Here is a 21,775-nt window from a genome sequence, read left to right on the forward strand (position 1 = left end):
TAGGTTGCCACTGATAAATCTCCATTTGTTGGCACCTCTACGCGTAATTTCTCCCACTTTTGCAACGTTGCACATCATGAAGCGCTGCGCGGGTGCATGAGAGCCTCATGGACGATCTAAGTGGCTCTGATTTCCTGATATCGACCCCTGATGCTACCCTGTAATATGCAAGAGATCAGATGGCCGGTACGCAGGCGGCGCAAGATCCCGTCGGGTGGCCCCTCCCGCAGCCGGCATGGGAGCAACGGATGATGTGCCGTCGCCGCTCTATCGCATCTCCTCCTTCCAGAAGGATACTAGAAATCCGCCCATCTTTATCGCAAGCAGTGCGACGCCCCCGGAGCTTCATTCCCGGGCTTCTTTTCTTATCTTGTATTCTTGATTGTGTGTCCCGAAGTTGGTGCCCTGGTCTTCGGGTTTAAACATGGGAATCCGAAAGCCGCCACCACATCGAAGAGTATCTGGACCTCCCCACCACGTCACAAGTCGTCTTGCAACCTCCAAAGCAAAGAGAAGAAAAGCGACAGGTTACAAACGATACGTCGGCAGGGAACCATGTGCTCACCTTTGTCCTGTCCCGAACGGGCGATAAGATCTCGTAGTGGAGGGTGACATTCGGCTCCGACTCGGTCATTCGCTGCAAAATCACCAACTTGTGGTGCACATGGCCATCAAGGGTATCTACTAAAGAATTTCGGGTCTGGCCAATTTCGAAGTCTAGTTCACTCTTGCTAGAAACGACAATTTGGCTACACCTGCATTAGCTCTTCGCTTCAGCCACTCACCGGCCACCATCACGAAGCCTTCATCTTTGGTGTTGGCAGTTGTACACACACATACACACACATACACACACACATACACACACACACACACACAATTTGGTGTCGAATCTCCAAATATTTTATTGTAACCGAAGGTCTTGTCGGTAGGTCCCCTGTTGGGGGTGTGCCAACGGTGCATTGGACCGCCATCTTCCCAGGTCATGGCCAATTTCACTGCTACCACTTGAACGTGACGCGCCGACGACGCGCTGGACCTCTTCACATGCGCTCGTCAACCTTGGATAGGCCTTTCAGGGCGTCGAGGTCTTTGGTACCGAGTTCAACATTCAGATGAAGCGTGTAGAAAAATGGAGTAACGTTTCGGTTGAAGTGGACATGAGCTACAACAGCGAGCGACTTCCAGAGTACGTGTGAACAAGGACAATAGCATTGTTCCTTGGCGTCCAGCTACTCAAGATGGTCGCCAACCCAAACGCACCGGAGTCGACTAGTATATGATAGTCAGTTGACCGCCTCATGCCTAGTGATGTTGAAACAAATCCCAACACCATCTCTTCTCTCTACTAGGAACCTACTTAAGGCATCGGCAGATCATTTTCTGGACAAAATGAAGCTGTTACGTTCATTACTCACAATGGCTGGCTTGTTGTCAACAGCTATCCGCCCCTCTGCGGCTTCACCAGCAAATTTGACCGAACGCGGTCTGGATGGTTATACGAATGCCGTCTATTTCACTAACTGGTAAATCGGGCACCATCTAACCGGACAAGAATGTGCTATGAATGACTGAAACGAGAAAAGGGCGATATATGGTCGCAACTATCAACCGCAAAACCTTCCTGCGTCTCAAATCACGAACGTCATCTATGCATTCATGAACCTTCGTCCATCCGGAGAAGTGTAAGTCTGTTCACACTCCGACTCTGTCGATGTAGGAATACAGAGGCTAACCCGTAAATCAACTATTAGCTACTCCGGCGATACCTACGCCGACTTGGAGAAGCACTACCCAACAGATTGTGAGACAGCCAATCCGAATCGTTGATGCTCTATTCCGCTGACAGTAAACGTACCACAGCATGGAATGACGTCGGCAACAATGCCTATGGCTGCGTCAAGCAGCTCTATCTTCTCAAGAAGTCCAACCGTCAGATGAAAGTGATGCTGAGCATTGGAGGTTGGACCTGGTCCACAAACTTCCCCGCTGCAGCTAGCACTCCCGAGGGGAGAGCCCTGTTCGCCTCCTCATCCGTCAAGTTCATGAAGGATTGGGGGTTCGATGGCGTTGATGTCGATTGGGAGTACCCTACCAACGCTGACGAAGCTGCCAACATGGTCCTTCTGCTTCAAGCGGTTCGGAGCGAGCTGGACACCTACGCTGCGCAGTACACCCCTGGCTACCACTACCTCCTCACCATTGCGTCTCCCGCCGGTCCGAGCCACTACAGCGTTATGAACCTCAAGGCTGTCTCGGATATCATTGACGCCTTCAACCTGATGGCGTACGACTATGCCGGCTCGTGGGACGTCAACAGTGGTCACCAAGGCAACCTGTACCCGAACCCCGGCAACCCGGCATCCACCCCGTTCTCGACCGATGCTGCTGTCAATGACTACCTCCTCGCTGGAGTGCCGGCATCCAAGATCGTCCTCGGAATGCCGATCTACGGACGCTCGTTCGAGCAGACCAACGGCATCGGCCAGCCCTTCTCCGGTATTGGCAGCGGCTCTTGGGAGAACGGGGTGTGGGATTACAAGGCCTTGCCGCGCGCGGGCGCGACCGAACTTTACGACTCCACAGCAGTGGCGTCTTATAGCTATGACCCAGTCAGCAAGGAGCTCATCTCTTACGATACTCCTGACGTTGTCAGGACCAAGGTCTCGTATTTGCGGAGCAAGGGACTTGGTGGCTCCATGTTCTGGGAAGCCAGCGGGGACAGGAGTGATGGCGGCAGTCTTTTGGCAACCAGCTTTGATGCTCTCGGCGGCTCGGGCACCCAGGACAAGAGCTTGAACCAGCTGAACTATCCCAATAGTCAGTACGACAACATTCGGTCTGGTGTTCCGGGGGGTTGAGACCATTTCTGCCTGTTAGTGGGTTTCAGAGATTGGATGCGGAAGACTCTTATTTACTCTTGATACTACTTTTGGTTCTCTTCGTGATCCGCTTGGCGGGCATCTGCGTACAGGGCATGGTTTGGGACATTCTTATTCACTTGTTGCCATGCAACTATTAATATTAACTTGGTCTTATCTACTACAAACATCCCTCATCTTTGTCGACACCATGGAGTTTGTTTTGTCTATCATCATTTGAAAAGACACAAGGCTACTATAAACACCTCATCGTACAGCATCTACTATTGCTAAAAGTCGTTCTTCACCTTCATCATAGGTGATTGCCGAATAGCCATCAACATATCTGTGCAACGTCATCTGCCACCAATCGCATCGTTCACTAGCAGTCATATCTACGACTTGCGTCCTGTTGTAGAGAGACAAGACGGTCTTTTCAGCGCCATATCGGGCTATATCAGGCAGACCGGCTCCGTTCGGGCTTCCTGTCAAAGCGAAGTTGGTAAGGTAAGCCTGCAGAGTATACGCGATGGAAGCATTCAACGGGCCCCCGGCTGAGCTGGTCTCGTTGTTGAAGAACGTGTAGGGAATGTCGTTACCGTGGTAGCCGGGAGCAACGTCGAAAAGGTAATTGAAAGCGTTGCCAGCCAGCGCTTTGTTAAGCATATAGTTGTTGCAAATGAACCAGGACTCGGCAACGACTGTAGATGTTCGCTCAAGTGGCGTTGTCCAGAGGTAAGTTCCATCGTACATTGGTGGGTAAAGCTCGGTGGCGATGTACTCGATGACTTTGTCTGGAGCATCGGGGAGGAGAGGCTTTAGAAGAGAGGAAATGAACTGCTCGTTGGACTCGATGAGGGGTGAGGCGAAGATGGAGCCCTCGTCACTGTTGTGTGCGGTCAAAACCTCGACGAACGAGTCGAATCTCCCTTTCGACAGAAGGACGCCTGGCGGCTCCGGCACAAAATCTCCATCTGTCTCAGGGCCCCATCCGAAGGAGCCCCAGTTCGTGGTCGCCACTGTCATCTGATTGACCTTCTCAACCACATCGAAAGGAAGCTGTTCAAGGTCTTTGAGGGTCTTTACGCTAGAGTTACTGAAGTAGGATGCCCAATTGAGCGCCTTGTTGTACCTCAGAGATTGCTTAGTGGTCCCGACATTGGGCTCAAGACCAGGAGACTGAAGGATGGCACGCTTGAATGGAGCGCGGCTAGTAGAGCCATACGCCGTGATCTGATGAAGAATTGAGCCGCCGCCCGCAGATTCTCCCAGTACAGTGACATTTTCAGGGTCCCCTCCGAAGAGATGAATGTTCTTTTGTATCCATTCAAGGGCAAATCTTTGATCGCGGAGGCCCAGGTTCGACACACCGCCATGTTCCTCATAGTCTGGACCAGAGGCGAAACCGAAGAGACCGAGTCGATAGTTGATAGCAACGTAGACGACACCATCAGACCCGTCCATTTGAGCTTTCTCAATGAGGCCTGCGGGGTTTCCAGCGTAGTTCTTGTCGCCAACGGTATACCCGCCTCCATAGAGCCATACAAGAACAGGAGCTGAGTCATAACTCGTCAGAACAGTGTACATGTGCCACGGGGAAGCAAAGGCTTACCACCGGCTCCTGAGGCATCACGAGCTCTTTTCCATGCTTTCTCTGGTACCACGACATCTAATGTCAAGCAATCTTCTGTGACACGTGGATCTGGCTCGACCAGGTACTGGTTTATCAATGACGCGTCCGAGGATGGGCTCAAATTTTGAAGGTTGATGTAAGTTGAGTTGACTTCTTCCAAAGACATCTGCCCACTCAGATATAAAGTTTCTAATCCGAACCATGTTGGAAGCTTCAAAGGGCAGATACCCGGGGTCTGTCCGTCGTTGATTTGGCGATCCACGATGGTCACCGGAGCGGGTGCTCCGAACCGGGGCGCGCTAGCGTAGTGGATATTGGAAAAATTGAACCAATTCCTCAAGTCCTATATAAGTTGGGATTAGTTCATGGGTCACCAGACGACTGTTCAAGCCGTCAATACTGTCGGGATAAAGTCTTACATTGTAAGTGGCCTGATGAATGGCATATCCGAGGTCAACCGTAGGAAGTTGACTGGTGCCGGTGGCCGTGACTCGCGATGCAAACGTGACAAGGGCTAGAAGCCCCAAACTATCCAGGAAAGGATTTCCTTTGCACACTAACATTGTGTACGTTGCTTCATCAAAGGGTTCATCTGTGTCGCGCTCTCAGAAGTTGGTCCTGACGTCGTTGATGGAACATCTAGACTTTATATCACGCTCCACGACCTTGTCATTTTCCAACGCAAGTAAGGTTGAGTGGAAGGTACCAAACTGATCCACATCTGATATGTATTGTAGCTGTAAAAGCACTAGTGGGTTATACTGTTTGCGGGCCGCAGCATATACCTGGCGTGTCTGATTGGTTCGCCGGGACTTAGTATTATGTGTTAACCAACTCACCCCACGTCCGAACATCCGAAAATGCAGCATACATGCCGGGTGGCTTGGTGAGTGCCTATGAGCGACGATGGCTCATCATGCGATGCTCCGTGTCGCCTAACTCGGAATAGCCCCACCTCTATCAATAGCGAGCACGGAATCTTCTAAGTGTCCGAGAGAAGACTGGCCTTCTCCTAACGGGCACGGAATCTTGTAAGCGACCGAAAGTGGAGTGGGACAGAGTGCCTAGATCAGAGGTGGACTGGGAAGCAGGATTTCTTTTGCTCACGATTAGAAGCAGCAAGTCAAATATCAGAGGACACATAAGTGTAGTCACTCATATATAGTATCATTTTATGCTTTACTCAATCTGTGATGACATAAGTGGTCCCAGGATTGCCTAATGCTACAACTGCATTCAAGTCATAGCCACTATCTTAGGCTTCCTTTGAATAATAGAGCCCTTCTTCTAGGAATTTGTAAGTTACAAGAGATAGTATAAGAACCCTAGGAACTGTATCTTATCTCCCCCCTGAAGGATGTACCGATCGGAATGAGAATCTCTGATTAGTGACATGTATTAAGCTTGAGACAAAGCATCTTGTATTGCTTTAGTAGGGTAGTTAGTAGTACGCTACGCACTGCGCTCCTAAAATTCCCCCTTTACCCCACACTACTTTTTATAGTGAGCGGTTTGGTAGACATCGGCGAGTCGTAAAATCACACCGGAAGCCCGAAAAGTCTAGTATATGTGCTGCTCGAAGCAACAAGAAGCCCAGCACTGCGTTCCAAGAGTTTCATTAGCGAATATACGTTGTTACGAGATGTCGTGAAGCTGGAATGGCTTCGTGCGGCTAGTACCAGTGGCGGCCGCAACAGATGTGGCATACCACCCGCACGGATCGCTTGGAATAGGTATTTCTACCAATTCTCCGGTTCATACATGGATTCTTAATAGGACAACTCTTTTATTCTCAAATCATTACACGCTACGGTTTATCACACGAGAATATGTGGTTGCCCCAGCGTCAAATGGGTTGTCCAACTTTCTGCCAGGCTCACTCATTTTTCTCTGTTAAGTTAATAAATACACATGATGATGTAATTATTTATTGCACCTTTGCACAGGGAACTCTTTAAAATATCAGGAATCACCTGAATTCTTCCAACTATTACTCACTTCCATTATAGTTTTAGCTACCTCTCACCTATCGCTTACATGAAGCCGTGGCCATAGGTTGAAAGAGGCACCGGGAGCGCCAAGAGAAAATCGCTCATACAAAAGGCAAAACCCGTGCATGGTCAGATTCGGGCATGATAGACAGCTATTACGTTAAACTTACCTACGGATCACCGCTTCCCCGTGGGAAGCCGACGCAGCTTGCCCGCGTTAATTCACATACATGCCAATCGGCTGCGAGGCTTTTGGTGATGCCCTTGGACAACGTCTGATCTGGCAAGCCGAGCATCGCGCTCCTTAATCCCTCATCCGAGACATCACATGAAAACGATATAAGTCGGTGAGGGTAACATGCGTTCACCTTTATATATATTAACAGACCATGTTAAGCGAGGGAGAGTGATTAAGAACCTTGTCAGTAGCCGAGAAAAATAATTGAATTCATATTGATCCAGCCATAACATTATTTCAACATTTTCCGGCATTCACTTAGAAGCCCTCCCTCACATGAGCTCAGCAAGCATACCTGATGCTGCTCTCGGCGGCCAGACCTCCCATACTGATTATGAAAAGCAGCCTGGTGCCGTAACAGCGGCAATATGTGTCGCTTTTGCCTTCCTAGTCTGCCTCCTATTGTACATGCTTGGGTGGAAGCAGATCAGGAAAACACGACACCCAGCCTCACCACCTGTGCCACCGCCAGATCATAGCCAGCATCAGCACAATCGTAACGTGAACGAGGGCCCCGAAATACCAAGACCGACGATGCTGACCGGCCGCAAGCTTGGCTTTACGGCCGATGGCGCAGATGCCGCAACTTGCCCTGTTTGCCTGGATGACTTCGCAACCGGGACCGTGGCCGCACGATTGCCTTGCGACCACGTCTTCTGCTCTGCGTGTATCGAGCACTGGGTCTCCAATCATACCTTCACATGCCCCATGTGGTGCGTCGCCTCGTCCTTGGTACGGGTCATCCTCCGGTGCTAACATCACAGTTCCTAGTCGGTTCAACCTTGAGACAGGCTCGGCCCAAGTGGAGGATTGCCAGCACTGATCGAGCGGCACCGGAGTAACGTAAAGATGCTAGCCTCGTATCCATTGGCAGAATACGTGGCTTCATCTACGATTCTTACATCAGATAGCGAAGCCCGCCAAGGCTTTTTGCATTGTATAATATATACAAAGGAAGGACTAGAAAAGGTGTACAGCAGAAAGTATAACTCATCGATCACGAATTGCCACCTCGATACAATAACAATTTCCATGGCCGTGCCATTTTGGGCGTTCCCAGATACCAGCTCTAGAAGAAGGCCCCTGCCTGACGACCGTACTCATTTGCCTCCTCACAAAAAAGGTTAGGACTAAGAACACGACTGAGGCCGCGTTGACGACGGGTTCCCACATCCGGACTTTTACTGCTGCTGTAGACAATTGTTAGAAATCATCGTCGAGCCAACTCCAGACGCACTGGCAATGCAAAGGACGGGTGCAGAAGATATGAAAGCTAACTGCTCTTCCCTAGAGGAGGCGGCGGCGCTAGGTGGATGCTCCAACACAAAGAAAACGGCAGAGGGTGTAGGAACATGGCAGTCTTCTCATAGAAAGGACAGAGGTACTCACATCAGTAGATCCTTTGCTATTCAAGGTCGAGCCGATGGGCCCGAGCTTGATGTTAGAAAAGGTGACGCTGGAGCCGGGGGCCTGTTTCTCGATGTCGGCGGGCACGCCGGAGTCGATACCGCAAGTGCCGCGGACGGCGCCGGGGCCACTGGAGTTGGTGGGGTAAGTAGAGTCGAGCCAGAGCATGTTGGAGTGGTGCTATTCAACAAGAGAAAAGAGTTAGAAAGTCTCCCATCAAAGGAGTACGTCTATCCAATAGGGGGGATAACGTACGTCGTCCCAGACGGACAAGACGAGAACCATGCCCTCGGCAAGGGCCTTGCCCATCTGTTCGAGGCCGCCCTTCTGAGCGAAGACATCCTGGTCGCCGAAGGCCTTCTTCTGGGCGGCGCAGAAGTCCTTGGTGACGGAGTTACCCTCGACGCCGGACACTGAAGAATTGGAGTTGGCAATGATCTTGCCGTCCTGGACATAGAAGCGCTTGATGTCGGAGAGCGTTCCGCCGTTCTCGATGAACTGCGTGACGACCGTCATCTTCTTGGAGGTGTCGATGGTGAACTGGGAGCCCTTGCCGTAGAAGGAAGTGTTACCCATGCGGTAGCTGTTGAAATCGCAGCCGTCCGGGTCGCACTGGCCGGCGTAGCGGTTGGCGCTGTACGTGCCGCCGCAGGTGTCTCCCGAGCAGCTCTTCTGGCCGACGGTCTCGCAGGGGTGCGGGGTGTAGGCAGCGGCGACAGAGTTGGCCTCCCAGACGTCCATCTCGGAGCAGCAGGAGCCGAGGTTGCCCACGCCGGCATTGACGTCGGTGGCGGAGGGCTTCCAACCCTCCACGTTGGCCGTGCCGTTGATGAACTTGAGGTCGCGGGGGCACTGGCCGTCGCAGTAGCCAGTGCCGTAGGAGGCACCGGCTTTGTTACCTGGGTACTTGGAGAGGCCTCCATCCGCATCCATGGAGACAAAGTACAAGGCACCGTTCAGGCCACACTATGTTCAGTGAGTTAGTGACCCGGCTCCATGTGAGACTGAAGATGGTCTGACTGGCTTACACCCAGGTTGGAGACGTCCACGTCAAAAGTGAATTCCTGGCCCAGAAGCTTGAACATCTGATAACTGTCGGTGCCGTTCATGAGGAACATGCGGGAGCCGATGTTCTTGCTAGAGGGGCCTTGCTGGACAAACTTAAGGGTGAGGGCGTCGCCGCTGGTCGAGGCGCCATAGGTACTCGCGTATTCGGCACCGTCAACACAGCACTTGGCTGCACAGTCCTCACCTGTGCTGCTGCAAATGGATGTGTCCCATTTGTTGCCAGTGTAGCAGTTGGTGCTGTCAGTCGTCTTGTGAGTCCAACGCCAGTTGGAGTCAACGGTGACGGCGGCGTTGACCTTGGTGCAAGTGCCACCCGCTGCGCAGTTGGACCAGGAGAGGGCGGGCTTGGTCTCAGCGGTGAGTTTACAAGCCTGCTGCGCACTGACAGAGGCCGCGAGGGCCGTGAGGACGGAAACCCTGTTCAACATAGTAATGCCTTTTCGTTTCTTCTTCGCCTCGGATTGTACTCGGGTAGAGAATGGATAAGAGGATGAGCAAAGAATGTGAGACATTGTTCAGATGCATGAACGAAATAAATCGAGCGCTGGGAAAAGGGAAATAAGAACGATTTGGGATGGAAAGCAGGCTGCAAGTGAGGAGCTGACCTAAACAGCATTACATAGACTCTCGGGAACTGTTTCGGAATTGTCATCAACGTTGAACTATCCCAAGGTGGCCACGTTAGCGCCCCTCACTTCCTACCTCTTCACACCAAATCCCTCAATTTCCCGCAAGGCGCTGACTGTGTTCTATGGCGAATCAAGATGTTATCAACCGGGAACATTGGCCCAGTATATAACAGCCGGCGAGAGACTCGTCACTGGTCAGTCTAGCGCGACAGCAAAGTCAAGTTCGGATGTCTTCCCGACGTGCCTAAACTGACCCTCTAAGCGGGTATTAGACGAACGCGTTATAGATATATTCCCTCCGAACATATCGAAGACTAAGCCTCTAGGCAAAGCTTGGTTAAAGAGGCGCATATTCGCTTCCCTGTGGCAGTCCGTTCGCCACAGACTTCTCGGTTTATTTTCCTCCGGAAAGCTGGCCAAAACTGCGGTAACAAATAAAGCGAATGCAGAGGTTCCCAGGTGCCATGTCCGAGATCGGGGTGAGCTCACTGTGCTGCAACTTGTAGTGTCGCGGCATCATCCGTCTTAGCAAAGCGTGGGGAAAACGACGTCAAGGTCACTGCGAGGGGCTTCCGGACGGAATATATCCCACCGACCTCCACTTGAGCCTCGGTCTGCCTGCCATTGGTCGAGCAATATACAGTACTTCTCACAAAGCTCGGAGGTCCGGCGCCCGAGAGGGAGTACCGACAGTTGCAGACGCGGGTGTAAAGGCGTCGGCGCTATCAGCCAACCTACTTGCGGCACTCGCAAAGTTGGTCTCAAATGAGCAGTTAAGCATTGAAGGCTTCCTGAGTTGGTCATATCGACAAGGCCAAAAGCTTCTCTCGCTCGCAATGACGATTACGACGGTTCATAATACCGCGGGTGAAATCCCATTCCGGGCTTGGGTCCGCCATGGTACACTTAGGGTCCGCCCAATGTGAGAGGTCTTTATTCATCAAAGCCCGATGTATGTTGAACGGACGTCCATTTCGCCGTGGAGAATCCGAGACTAAGCTTTTCTGCTGTGTGTATCTATCTGTCGCTGCTTAGCCTTGCATACTTTGCCGCCCCTTTCTCAAGTCGGAACTTGTCCGCAGTGGTGTATGGGCTTCCTAGTGGCTTACAGAGGGACGTGGGGCCCACGGACACTTCGAACGGAACAGCAGGACGCGATCCCGGTCGTCCTATTGAGTACAACGACTATACGGAGCAGTAGTGGCACTTTTATATCTAGAGTTACATCTGTAGCATACTAAGCTTGGAGTCGGGTTTACTTACATCCAGAGTTGCATCCTGCTCCAAAAATCAGCGCTCTGACTCGAACCACCCAGGCCACCAAACGCAAGTAAAAAGGAGTTCCCAGGGGAACGGGGGATCGGCGTGGGGGATCGGCGCTGGAGGATGGTCAGCGCCACGGAAAGGTAGGGAGCCGCAGTCTTTGTAGTGGCTGTCTACCTACTTCACATGGTGTGCGCGTTAAGCTTTGCAACTCCCAGTTGTCGGCCTGGCCAGGTGGCCAGTTCTAGCTATCAAGAAGTGTTTGGGTTGCCTCGAAAGCGCGGCGGGCGCTTGCTGGGTAAGGCGACTCGGCTGGCCTTTCCCGGTTCCAGACACATCGGCCCAAAGAAACACAATGGTGACGCGAAGTCTTCGTACTTTTCGACCTCCGACTAGGTCAGGGGTGGGCGCAATCGTTGCTACGAGGGAGCTTCCATCGAAAGTTAAACGGACACGTCCGCGGGTCACAAACCTGCCGCGCCCAGCGAGTGAGTGGTGCATGACGATAACCCGGCGGTGTGCATTCTGACGATGTTCCCAACCTGCAAAACCCACGCCCGAGGTCGGAGCATGCGCTACTCGTAATCGTTATCGAGCGTGGATCGTGAATGAACGATGGTCGAATTTGCAGACCGAAGGGAGGTGGGGATCCGTCATTGACGTCCGCTCGACCATATTGGCTTTGCTTTGTGATGTTTACTCGACTAAGCTTTCTCATCCCACCAGGCACAGCGCGGCAATCTCGTACGGCCTTAGGACGAGGACGAGCGGTGATACAGTTTGGACCCCGCGAAACAAAGTCACCCCCTGAGACGAGGCTTTTCCTAACGACCACACACACACACACTAGGCTCACTCGCAGCGCTCTGTCAGATTGTTGTCAGGCTGCAGACAAAAAGTCTGCCGTTTAATGTTTGTTTCGAGGGTGTGATCTTCGAACTGACTAGCGGTTATGATTGACGCTCGGTTAGGGCCGGTCGGAAACGGAATGGAAACCAAAGTTGGGTCCTCGCACGATGGAACAAGAAACGAGAGGGAGTGCGGGTAGCAGGAATGATTCGCTGGCATCTGCTGCAAATCTCGTGTCTCTGCTGTCCATCGTTTGCACAACATTGAGTGGGAGCCATTAGCTCTGGCAAGGCCTCCCCAGCCTGTCGTCGAAACGGATGAAACGTTGACTTTGGCTAATGGACGCTGAGCTTGACCCGACTCAAAAAAACAGAGGGTTTTGTAAACCAAACATTATGATTGAGCGTAGTCCGACGCTGTGGAGGGAGGGGCTTTTTGACTTTCGACACTCGGTTGCAGTTGCGACTAAATACCACACGGTTCCCACGTGCCGGGGGGGGGGGAGGGCCCATCTCCTCCGTCACGGCTCCGAAGAAGTCTGCTCAAAGACCGGAAACAATAAGCTTGTTGTCCTTGATTTGGTCAAACTCCGGGCCGCTGAGGTTCTTATTGACCACAGGCCACAACAAGCCGATTGAGGGTTGTTGGTGATGTCCACACTTGGCTAACGCAGAGCTTTTTGATATCCGCATATAGGGTTTAGGATTGGTTCTGCATGTAAAGCATGTGGGCGACGTCACAGTAGGCTACGGCGGCCCTCAAACCACCCGAACTAGCATCGCATGCCTAAATGCAAGCTTGACCAAACCATGTTTCCTCTCGTGCTGTCTTGGATACAGACTAAGAACGTTGATAACATCCTCCTCTGTGGGTGAGTACGAGTTGACGATTTTGAGACTTACGGGGTAGAATATTTGTCCAACGCATTGAGCCTCGTACGGTATGCGTCTTGTAATTATTCCCGGCCGGATGGAGGCTTACTCACATACGACACGTTCATTGCTACATGCAGCCACCCTGCATGTAGCAGCCCGGGCGCCGTCCAGCTGCGAGGCGTGGCGCCAAGGACGTCATCAAGGCGGCATCTGATGTAAAGAGGGACGAAAAATATCGTTTGCTGCGGTACCTGGAGTTGGAAAGTAATTTGGTTCGGCTCCAAACCTTTTTACGCAACACTCTCCTGCCGAAACGCAGCGGCGGCATGCCACCCCCGGCCTGGGACTCTCCAGTCGTAAGAGACGCTTCCTTGGACAGGCCTTACGTGCATCTGTAAGAACCAGGAGAAGAGTGGCCTGTCTGTCCCTCAATGCAGTTCAAGGCATCATACGACATGTGCCGTCCCATACGCTCGCTCATCGGTACCCTTTCCTTTGCCGTCCATAGCACCCGTGCTGAAACGCACGGTTGACCGTCTGAATGCAGACGAAGAGGACAGGGTGCCGGGGGGGGGATAACGACGTTTAGAAGAGGGAATAATCGCCGACTCTCCACCACCACCGGGTTTCAGGAACCGTGAAAGTCTTTTTTGGGATGCACTGCCCTGGATTGGGATATGGGGGGGCGAGAGATTGTAAGAGCCAAGACACGGGGGTTCGAACGATGCTTCTCATGTGCCCCAAAGATATCACTCGGTTTTACCTGTCGTCACTCACTGCATCTTCAAAGGGGACAGTCAACCTTTGAGAGACGTCAGGCTTATGATTACGAGGCTTTCTCTATGGGCTCTTCACTGTCTTTGGTTCCTGAACGACGTGCAAGCGAGTAAGTCCAGAAGTCGGGAAGACGACGCGCGCTGGTTCGTTTCGACAATTAACCATTGTTTTGAAAGTTTGAAAGTTTGCTCATAATTTTACACACAAAAAAAGTAGAAAAGATGTATTGGTCGGTTTAAAAAGAAAAATACACTTCCGCATCCCTGCTTGCCGTCTTCAGCTTTCCCTCTGCGGAACCAAGGTTTCGCCCCTTGCGGATTTGAGTGTTCCTGTGCGCACAACGCGTTTTGACGCTGATGTTTCCGCCCCCTCCTCTCCCAAAGAGACGGGATTAGAGTGAGGCCGCAAGCAAGCGATTGGACAAGCACCGGGGGCTGAAACCTGTCAGGGTGGTGTCGACCACGAATCCCTTCATGCGGAAACTTCCACCGCGTCGGCCTCGTCGTTGACGACGACATAGCGTCTGGCCCAGCGCAGGAGGCCCTCACCACGCTTCTGGTTGCCGTTGCTGCGGTTGCCACCACGGTTGCCGCCGTTGTTGTTAGGGGCGGGGGGAGGAGCAGGAGCAGCGTTGCCGGCGCCCTTACCGGCGCCCTTGCCAGTGCTGCCGTTGCCCCTGGTGTTACCGTTGCCGTTGGTGTTACCGTTGCCGTTGGCGTTACCGTTGCCGTTGGCGTTGCCGTTGCCGTTGGCGTTACCGTTGCCATTGCCATTGCCGTTGCCGTTGCCGCTGCCGGTGCTAGGGCCGGTGTCGGTGGCGGGAGAATCCTTGATGACGACGTCAGGAGTGCCAAGGAGCTTGACGGCGGCATCAGCGGCAGCCTTCTGCTCGGCAGTGCCGTCAATCTGGTTGGCCTTGATGGCGGCCGGGAGGTCCTTGGTGTTGCCCTGCTGCTGCTTGAGGATGGTGTTCAGGTCCTTAAGCGTCTTGATGTTCTGAGGAGTGTTGGCAGTAGGGGTGACGTCGGTCTGCTGGATGGGGAAGCAGCCGCCAAAGGGACCGGCGACGGCGTTGTTGCGGCAGCGGACGGTGCAGATGTCTCCGGTGGAAGCTGTGATGCTTGATTAGTTCTGTGCTCTTTGCTAAGGGGGGACCGGCCTTATTAAGACTCACCTCCAGTGCACTTCAGGTCATTGGGCAACTTGACGGTGATGTTGAATTGCTGGGCCTTGGCCTGGGAGAAGCCGTTGACGCCAGGGACGTTGTTGGTGACCTGCAGGGGAATCTGGCCGCTGCCACCGAGGGAGTTGCTCGTGGGGTCAAGGTCGCAAGCGTAGGGACCGGCACCGTCGGCGTTGACCTGGTGGATGGTAACCGTGAGCTCGCTGCCGGCCTTGACCTTGGTGACCTGGCCGGCAGACAGGGCGTTCTCGGTGTTCTCGCCAATGTCGATGTTGCCGGAAATCTCGGTACGTCCGCACTCGTTCACAATGTTGGCGTTGATCTCGGCGTCACGGATCAGCGTGGCGTCTTGCTGGCAGGGGTTGATGGTTGTGCAGTTGCGAGCAATGTTGGGGTCGACTGGTTTTGGGCGTCAGTGTAAGTTGCGAGGCACGGCGGAGACTCTCTCTCTCTCTCTCTCTCTCTCTCTCTCTCTCTCTTACCCTCTCCCCTCTTCTCAGCGAATCTCATGCACGACTTACCCTTGAAGCCGACGCTGGCCGGCGAGCCTGCATCTCCCTGGGCGTTGAGGATAACACCGTGACCATGGGCAACCGCCGCGACGGCCGAAGCAATGAAGATGTCCTTGAAAGAAAGCATTTTGAAATGGTCTCGCAGAGACAGAAGTCGGTGTGCCAGCACGATTAAGGAAGGAAGTGAAGTGAAGAGAAGAGAAGGAAAAAAACTGGGACAGCCCGCTGAAAGAACGATGCGGATGTGCAGAATTGATATTTGTGTGTGGCCAGAGGGGGGGGGAACTCTAACTCTGGACGACGCCGTGAAGGACATCTTATACATGCGCTCGCGGTCGACAACCGAAACGGTGTAAACGCTGCCAAACACTCCATCAGCAAACAATGTACGCTGATCTGCTCAGATCATCTGCAACACCTCCTGTCGCAAGGCTGTGGTGCTGGGTGGAGGTCGCGACCTAGTCCTGAACCCAACCTTTTTCTTGGCAAGTCTAGGAGACGGATTGCGGCAGGGGGTGTGGCAGGGGAGAGCAAAAGGGACGAGTCTAATTTAGAGCACAAGGAGGCCCAAGACGGGCACCGCAGTGAAGTTCGCGTTGGTCAGAAACCCCCCGTCAACCACCCGTTATGAGGCGATCGGAGAGCGTTCTGGAGTTTGGTCCCGGGGCCCTTGTCGGACGACGACCGTTGTGCGTACTCGGTCACTGCGAGTGAATGACACCCTAGTCCCCATTCAACGGCGTCTAGCCGTGTTGGGCTGGCCCGAAGTGGATGAAAAAGGTCGGACGACTGCGGACTTACTGTCTATGGACCGGGGGGGGAGGACGTGTTTCATGGGGAGGCAATAGAAGGTTCCCTGGTAGTGTGTAAGCAGGCGGCTCTGACCACCGTCCAGGATATGTTAGCGATAGGTGCTGAGAGATGAGCGTCGGGGGGGGGGATGAAGCATCGTTACAACCTTGGACGCTTTGAGAAACTATCTCGCTACGGCCCTGGCTCTTCTGGGGACACCGCCGTCGTCTATGTCCGTCGTCCGTTGTCCAAGGCGGACCCATCTATCCTCGGCCTAAAGGGGGTCACAGATCGAGGGGTGATACAGACGCCAAGCCTTAAAGCACAAAGCGCTTGCGACAACCCAAAAGAAGAAGAAAAAAGGACCGGCTGCACTCTGTGTACAGTGTGGTGAAGCGGACGGGTTGGTAATACGTGAGAGAGTGAGAGAGGGTTTAGGGGCTTCGGACTCCTCTTCTCACCCTCATCCATTGTCATCATCGTCATCATGCTTCTCCTTTCGTCCCATTCCTATTAGCTCCTCCGTTGACAGTGACAGCCTCGGCGCCGGTGGCCCTCCCGTCGCGGGTAGGATGCAGAGCGAACGTGGCTCGTCCGGTGTGGGTACTGTTTTCTTCTTCCTTTTTTTCTGAGACCTACCGCTCGGAAACCAGCCGAGGGGAGAGAGAAGTCTTCATGCTGTGCTAGCCCGGGAAGACTAGAGAAAGGAGGAGGCAAAGGAAATATGGCCAGAGAAGCGCGCGCGCTGGGCGGCAAGCTCCGACAGGTCATACCCACCCCCCCGGGGCGATGGCGTTTGGATCGTGCCCCGGGATGGGGGGGGGGGAGGTTACCGTTGGCCGAATCCCGAGGGCAAGAAGATGCGAGAGAGCCGAGCCTCACGGTTCACGGGCGATCGGCAGCCACACACAACGACGGGTGAGTTCGAAGATCATCTTGGTCTCCATGGCGGCCAAGGCTGTCAGCACAAGACATGTTGGGAAGGGGGGACTAAGTCAGTCATCCAAGTCAAGAGTCATGAGCGTTGAACAACTACATCGTCTGTAACCGGCAGGCCAAACAAGCCGCTATACCTTCGTCCCACGAGTGAACTCTGTTCCTGGAAGTAACCGCTGAGAGTGCAGTCCATTCCATCCACCAGCAATTTGTTTAATCGACATAGAGTACCTGATCGCGCGGGTACCTTACAGATAACATTAAGTGCTAACCTTGCATGTAAAACTAGGATTCATGGGAGACATTGCCTCGGATTGATGCCGCACACCGAATGCGCTGCAACGCTCCTCTACCCCCTTCGTTCTGTCTCTCTTACCACTTCAAGAAATTCAGGCTTCTACCGAAATTGCCTGTCCTTTTTTGCACCTCGAAATTCTCCGTAACGGAAAGGAGAAGCGCGAGATCCACAAGATTGCTGCAAGGGGTCATCTCACCCTTGAAGCCGCCAAGATCATTCGAGCACCAGGATCCCCTCCCTGCACGTTTCACCCTGGTCCACAGTCAGAGCAGGTCGGGCAAATGTCATTCGATCACCAGCACCATCAAGTGGGTGGACTGCATCGAACTACGAATAGAGAGAAGCAGGAGGAGGAGGAGGGGGGAAGGCAGATATCTTTTCGAGACGAATCTGAAGCATCGACATAGAGCCAATAGAGTGTAAAAGGGGATAGTTCGGCGTCCTTTACACTCTTTTCTTTTTCATTTTGCTTTTTTACCGCCTGTTTTGCGTTTTGCCTTATTTTCCACCTGCTTTTGGCTTCGCTGCATCGTCACATACTCGCCCGCCCCCTGGGCCTGTTGGCTTTTTGAATATCCACACGTAACATAACCTATGGGTTTCGCTACCTGACCCCCGTCCTTAATGGAAGCGTGGGATTGGGGGAATAGAAGGGAATATGAGCCCAAAAAGGATTTTTCTCGTCTCGGGCTGCCCTCCGAAGTGGCGAGTCTGCAATCTCCTCGCCTGTAACTGCCTTGGCATAACCACGCGGCCCCTTTTACGCTGCCAACCGCCCACCAGCGTCGCCTCCTGTTCGACCCGCCTCCATCCCAGCCTTCCTTCATGCGTTCAATGGAACCAATAATCGAGGGTGGGGGGCGGGGGGGGGCGGGTATGCCTTCCTCGTGACGTTGCGTCAAACCCGCAGCTTTGCCTGCAATGGTCTTAGATGCAGGAGACAGACCCCATCAAAAAAAGACAAAGTGTCGGCGTTGCAGGCAATCTCATCAGTGTTTGACAGTCTAATGTCTATCTTTATGCTTCATTGCTATGGTTATTCCAGGCCTGGTCGGCGTCGGGATGAACCGCGGGTGTCTCGATGTGCTTGCGAGCCTCCTCCTTTCGCTTGTAGTCCGACTTGAACCTGCGGTCCCTCTCGCCGACGTACTTGTCAAAGTCCAACTGGCCCGGCCTGGTGAAGCTGGTCATGAGTTGCGGCTCGCCGAGGGGCAGCTGGTGGCCCTTGTCGACCTGCCAGAGGTGGTAGACCTTGCCATAGAGGTGGACCACCTGCTCCATCTCCTTGTTCTCTGCCGCCTCCCAGACGACGTCTGGCAGCGTGGCCTGCGGCATGATGAGCATGCCCGACTTCACCTCGTACACATGGCTGTGCCAGAGCTTGCGCTCCTCGGGCTCCAGAGTCTCGTACAGCTTGGGCGTGATCATGTACTCGATGCCGATGATGCGCGCGTTGGGCTCGGGGCTGTCGTAGAGGATGCACTGCCGCACGTCCTCATTCAGATGGCCACAGTAGTGGTTTGCTTCCACAACGCGGGAGGGGTCCGACGCGTACGCATGGAAAGCGTTGAGGTGAGCGCAGACATTTTTGAGAGGCGCAAAGTCCTATGACAGATTCAGCCATCGTAGCGTCCACCTCGATCTAACATTAAGGGCGGGGGGAAGCATAACCCGTACCTGAATCGCTGATGCACCAGCCTGGAGCACGTGGTTCTTGGTGCTCAGCGGGTCTCCGGCATTAGAGTTCGGCTTCGTTGCCATTGTCTGGTGTCGTTGACTAGGTCTCAACGTTGCGTTTATGAAAGAATAGAATAAGAAAAAAGAGGCGTAGTAAGTTGAGAGTTGGCCACTGCTATTCCTTGACAGAGGTTTTGGTCATGTTTGCCTAGGTATGTCTTCAGCATTGTCCGTACGGCCTTACCCAAATCTATTCGGCTGCCATTCTTGCGAGGACGAATATGTCTTTCTGACGTCATGCCACGGGCGAGGGTTCACGTATTCTCCCCGTCAAATGTCATCATCATTGCTGCATCGCTGCCTCTCCGCTCTCTTTGGAGACCTGCAAACTGGATTGGTGACAGTCCCTCCCCCAACCATTATCTGTAGACATCTGCACGGGACGAGGGAGCATTTGCAAGCAGGGGCTGCATTAATTTGAGGGGGAGAGCATTTACTCCGACTTGCCTCGGAAAAACCTCGTGTAAGAGGCGGAATCACTCGGCCGGCCCCCGCTGTTTGGTACGGCTGTTCCCATCTCGTCGTGCGCCTGCTCCGTGGTGCCGGGACCAGATCGGCCGGCGCCGAAGAGGGCTCGAGCATGCCACGGCATGGCGCGGATATGCCTGTGCCATCCGTCTTTTTGATCGACCATTCTGATTCACGTCAACGCAAATCATCTCCACCGATCGTTTGAAACAAGGCCATCCAAGCTTGATCGAGTCCTTTTATTGTTTTTGGCGAAATGAATTATAGCCACACAAAACTACATATAACAACAACACAAGCAAACGGTTTTTTCTCCTTCTTTTCAGTTGTAGCTTTGGCATTGTATCGTGATGCAGGATTTGATTGCACATGACCAGCTACGGAGTATCATCACATGTTGCAGTCTTTACTTCGCCAGAGTGAAGGGGTCCAGCGTTGTCCTCTTTACCGCTTGACCAATGGATGTCATCATGTCTTTATTCACAACCACGTCCTCCGTTATCATAAGCTCATCACCACGAATAGATTGGAAGTGATGTGCAGGGAATGTACAGGGGCTATCTGGCCGCAACGATGCAATTCGGTTGATACACTCGTCTAGGTTCGGCTCCATGGTTGTTACCTCGGGCCTGCGACTCGGCATGACTCGGCAAAACCTTGATGTTGTCCAAGGTGTCCGTCTTGACTCTTGACTCTTGGACGCAGCTTCTAGGTATACAATAGTCAATAACCTTTTAGTTTCAAGACGAGATGATTGGGTACCGACGTACCGTGTTCCTATTCTACCTTTAATGGAGTCTCCGCTACCGACGATCGAACAGCCGGGGTGGGGGGGCAGACGGGAACAGCCTGTTTGGTCCGTTCACGGGTAAACCGGCACGAAACATTTAGCCTTGCCCGGGCTCCGGGATACCACGCAAGGGACAACTGAAACCGGGGTGTTGCTCGCCACGGGGTTCGCGAAGAAGGCTGTGCGTGCGCCTCGTCCGTGGACAGCCATTATCAAAGGCCACGGCCATATAAAAAAACGTGCGACAAAGTGTATTTGACACTCTGCACAACACTCGCTAAAGCCTCGTTGCGAGAACTTATCTTACGGAGCACGCGCTTTCTTACGACATCTTCTATAGGAACGAAATTGCCTTGAATTCGTTTGATGTGACACGATGTGGCGTGAAGTCTATTGCTGAGGTTTGTTAAGCTCAGGCTGTGCCGTTGTGCGTGTTACTCTACCTAGGTATTATTACAATCCCATTTGCACTTTAATGAATACACTAGAGCATTGATCTTACGAGCTCAGACCCATTATCACCGCCCCAGCTTGCAAAGTTAGTAGACTTGTTATCGCCTCCGGATACAATTTTGACAAGATTAAAAGTGGTTTCAAGACGCCTCAATCGTCATCGTGAAACGATGCTGTTGTAGGCCTCGCAGAAAACCTTAACAACTTAGTCACTCCGGCAAACTCATACTTGCGGCGGGCTTTCTGTGAGCCTGCGATGGAAGCATCAGACTTTCCTTGGCGGACCGAAATCAAACGTCAGACTAGGGATGAATCGACTGCATGGGCCGTCTGCAATGAGATGATTGACATTTGCCAGATCGCACAAGATCTCCTGGGTCTATGGCAGTTCTTGGAAATCATTTCTCAACCAATTGCTGAAGATTGGAGGGTATAATACCTACAATGTCGCTCAAGTATTGGCCATTCGTGGTCCTTGGCAAGCAACAGTTGGTACCTTGAGCCTTGAGCAAAACAGTTTAGCTTGGTGGTCTCATCGCAATGAACTTACATGTTCTTGGATGCCCCTTCTTAAAACACATGTGCCCCCGTGACTAAATCTATTTCTAGTCTGAATCGAGGTTTCATCTTGAGGACCATTGTCTGCGCTTGATAATGAGGTACAGAGCTGACTTTCTGGCCAGCAAAAGGCGGATTACAGAAAGATAGCCTCTCGGCAACATTATGCACTCGAATTCATCCGACTGTGGTCAGTCCGACCTCTATTTGGGAGCTTATCCTGACGGTTTTCTTGCACCACTCTTCCAAGCGATTGTGAAGGTGATGTTTCTAGGGGAAATGCACCATCTGGATGCTCGGAGTCGCTACACAACGCGCTATTGCGCAGCACATTTAAGGAAACCAGCGATGATCTGATTATCAAAAGAGCTCTTTACCACTAGATGATGCCAGAATCAAGTCTAGACCTCACGAAAAATATAAGTCACGGGACGATGCAGCCAAACAATGAGCTGGG

General features: G+C 52.8%; 6 protein-coding genes across 6 annotated transcripts; 2 read left to right on the forward strand and 4 right to left on the reverse strand.

Moving 5' to 3' along the window:
- Positions 1–1,419: 1,419 nt before the first annotated feature.
- GLRG_05332 (glycosyl hydrolase family 18) lies at positions 1,420–2,861 on the forward strand (the record flags this gene model as incomplete). The annotated part of the gene is made up of 4 exons (XM_008096017.1): positions 1,420–1,526; positions 1,587–1,685; positions 1,755–1,804; positions 1,864–2,861. The coding sequence occupies 4 exons, from the start codon at positions 1,420–1,422 to the stop codon at positions 2,859–2,861; spliced, it is 1,254 nt and encodes a 417-aa protein (XP_008094208.1).
- A 267-nt stretch (positions 2,862–3,128) lies between these two features.
- GLRG_05333 (carboxylesterase) lies at positions 3,129–5,057 on the reverse strand (the record flags this gene model as incomplete). Its single annotated transcript, XM_008096018.1, has 3 exons — positions 3,129–4,417; positions 4,477–4,837; positions 4,914–5,057. The coding sequence occupies 3 exons, from the start codon at positions 5,055–5,057 to the stop codon at positions 3,129–3,131; spliced, it is 1,794 nt and encodes a 597-aa protein (XP_008094209.1).
- Positions 5,058–7,257: 2,200 nt separating this feature from the next.
- On the forward strand, positions 7,258–7,546 carry GLRG_05334 (uncharacterized protein; the record flags this gene model as incomplete). Its single annotated transcript, XM_008096019.1, has 2 exons — positions 7,258–7,436; positions 7,495–7,546. 2 exons carry the CDS (start codon positions 7,258–7,260, stop codon positions 7,544–7,546), a joined length of 231 nt encoding a protein of 76 aa, XP_008094210.1.
- Positions 7,547–7,904: 358 nt separating this feature from the next.
- GLRG_05335 (glycosyl hydrolase family 7) lies at positions 7,905–9,626 on the reverse strand (the record flags this gene model as incomplete). Its single annotated transcript, XM_008096020.1, has 4 exons — positions 7,905–7,913; positions 8,113–8,310; positions 8,386–9,096; positions 9,159–9,626. 4 exons carry the CDS (start codon positions 9,624–9,626, stop codon positions 7,905–7,907), a joined length of 1,386 nt encoding a protein of 461 aa, XP_008094211.1.
- Positions 9,627–14,062: 4,436 nt separating this feature from the next.
- Positions 14,063–15,413, reverse strand: GLRG_05336 (uncharacterized protein; the record flags this gene model as incomplete). The annotated part of the gene is made up of 3 exons (XM_008096021.1): positions 14,063–14,703; positions 14,766–15,173; positions 15,296–15,413. The coding sequence occupies 3 exons, from the start codon at positions 15,411–15,413 to the stop codon at positions 14,063–14,065; spliced, it is 1,167 nt and encodes a 388-aa protein (XP_008094212.1).
- A 2,916-nt stretch (positions 15,414–18,329) lies between these two features.
- GLRG_05337 (uncharacterized protein) lies at positions 18,330–19,073 on the reverse strand (the record flags this gene model as incomplete). Its single annotated transcript, XM_008096022.1, has 2 exons — positions 18,330–18,917; positions 18,990–19,073. The coding sequence occupies 2 exons, from the start codon at positions 19,071–19,073 to the stop codon at positions 18,330–18,332; spliced, it is 672 nt and encodes a 223-aa protein (XP_008094213.1).
- Positions 19,074–21,775: the final 2,702 nt, after the last annotated feature.

The sequence above is a fragment of the Colletotrichum graminicola genome (assembly GCF_000149035.1).
Source record: "Colletotrichum graminicola M1.001 genomic scaffold supercont1.18, whole genome shotgun sequence".
NCBI classification, from domain to species: domain Eukaryota; kingdom Fungi; phylum Ascomycota; class Sordariomycetes; order Glomerellales; family Glomerellaceae; genus Colletotrichum; species Colletotrichum graminicola.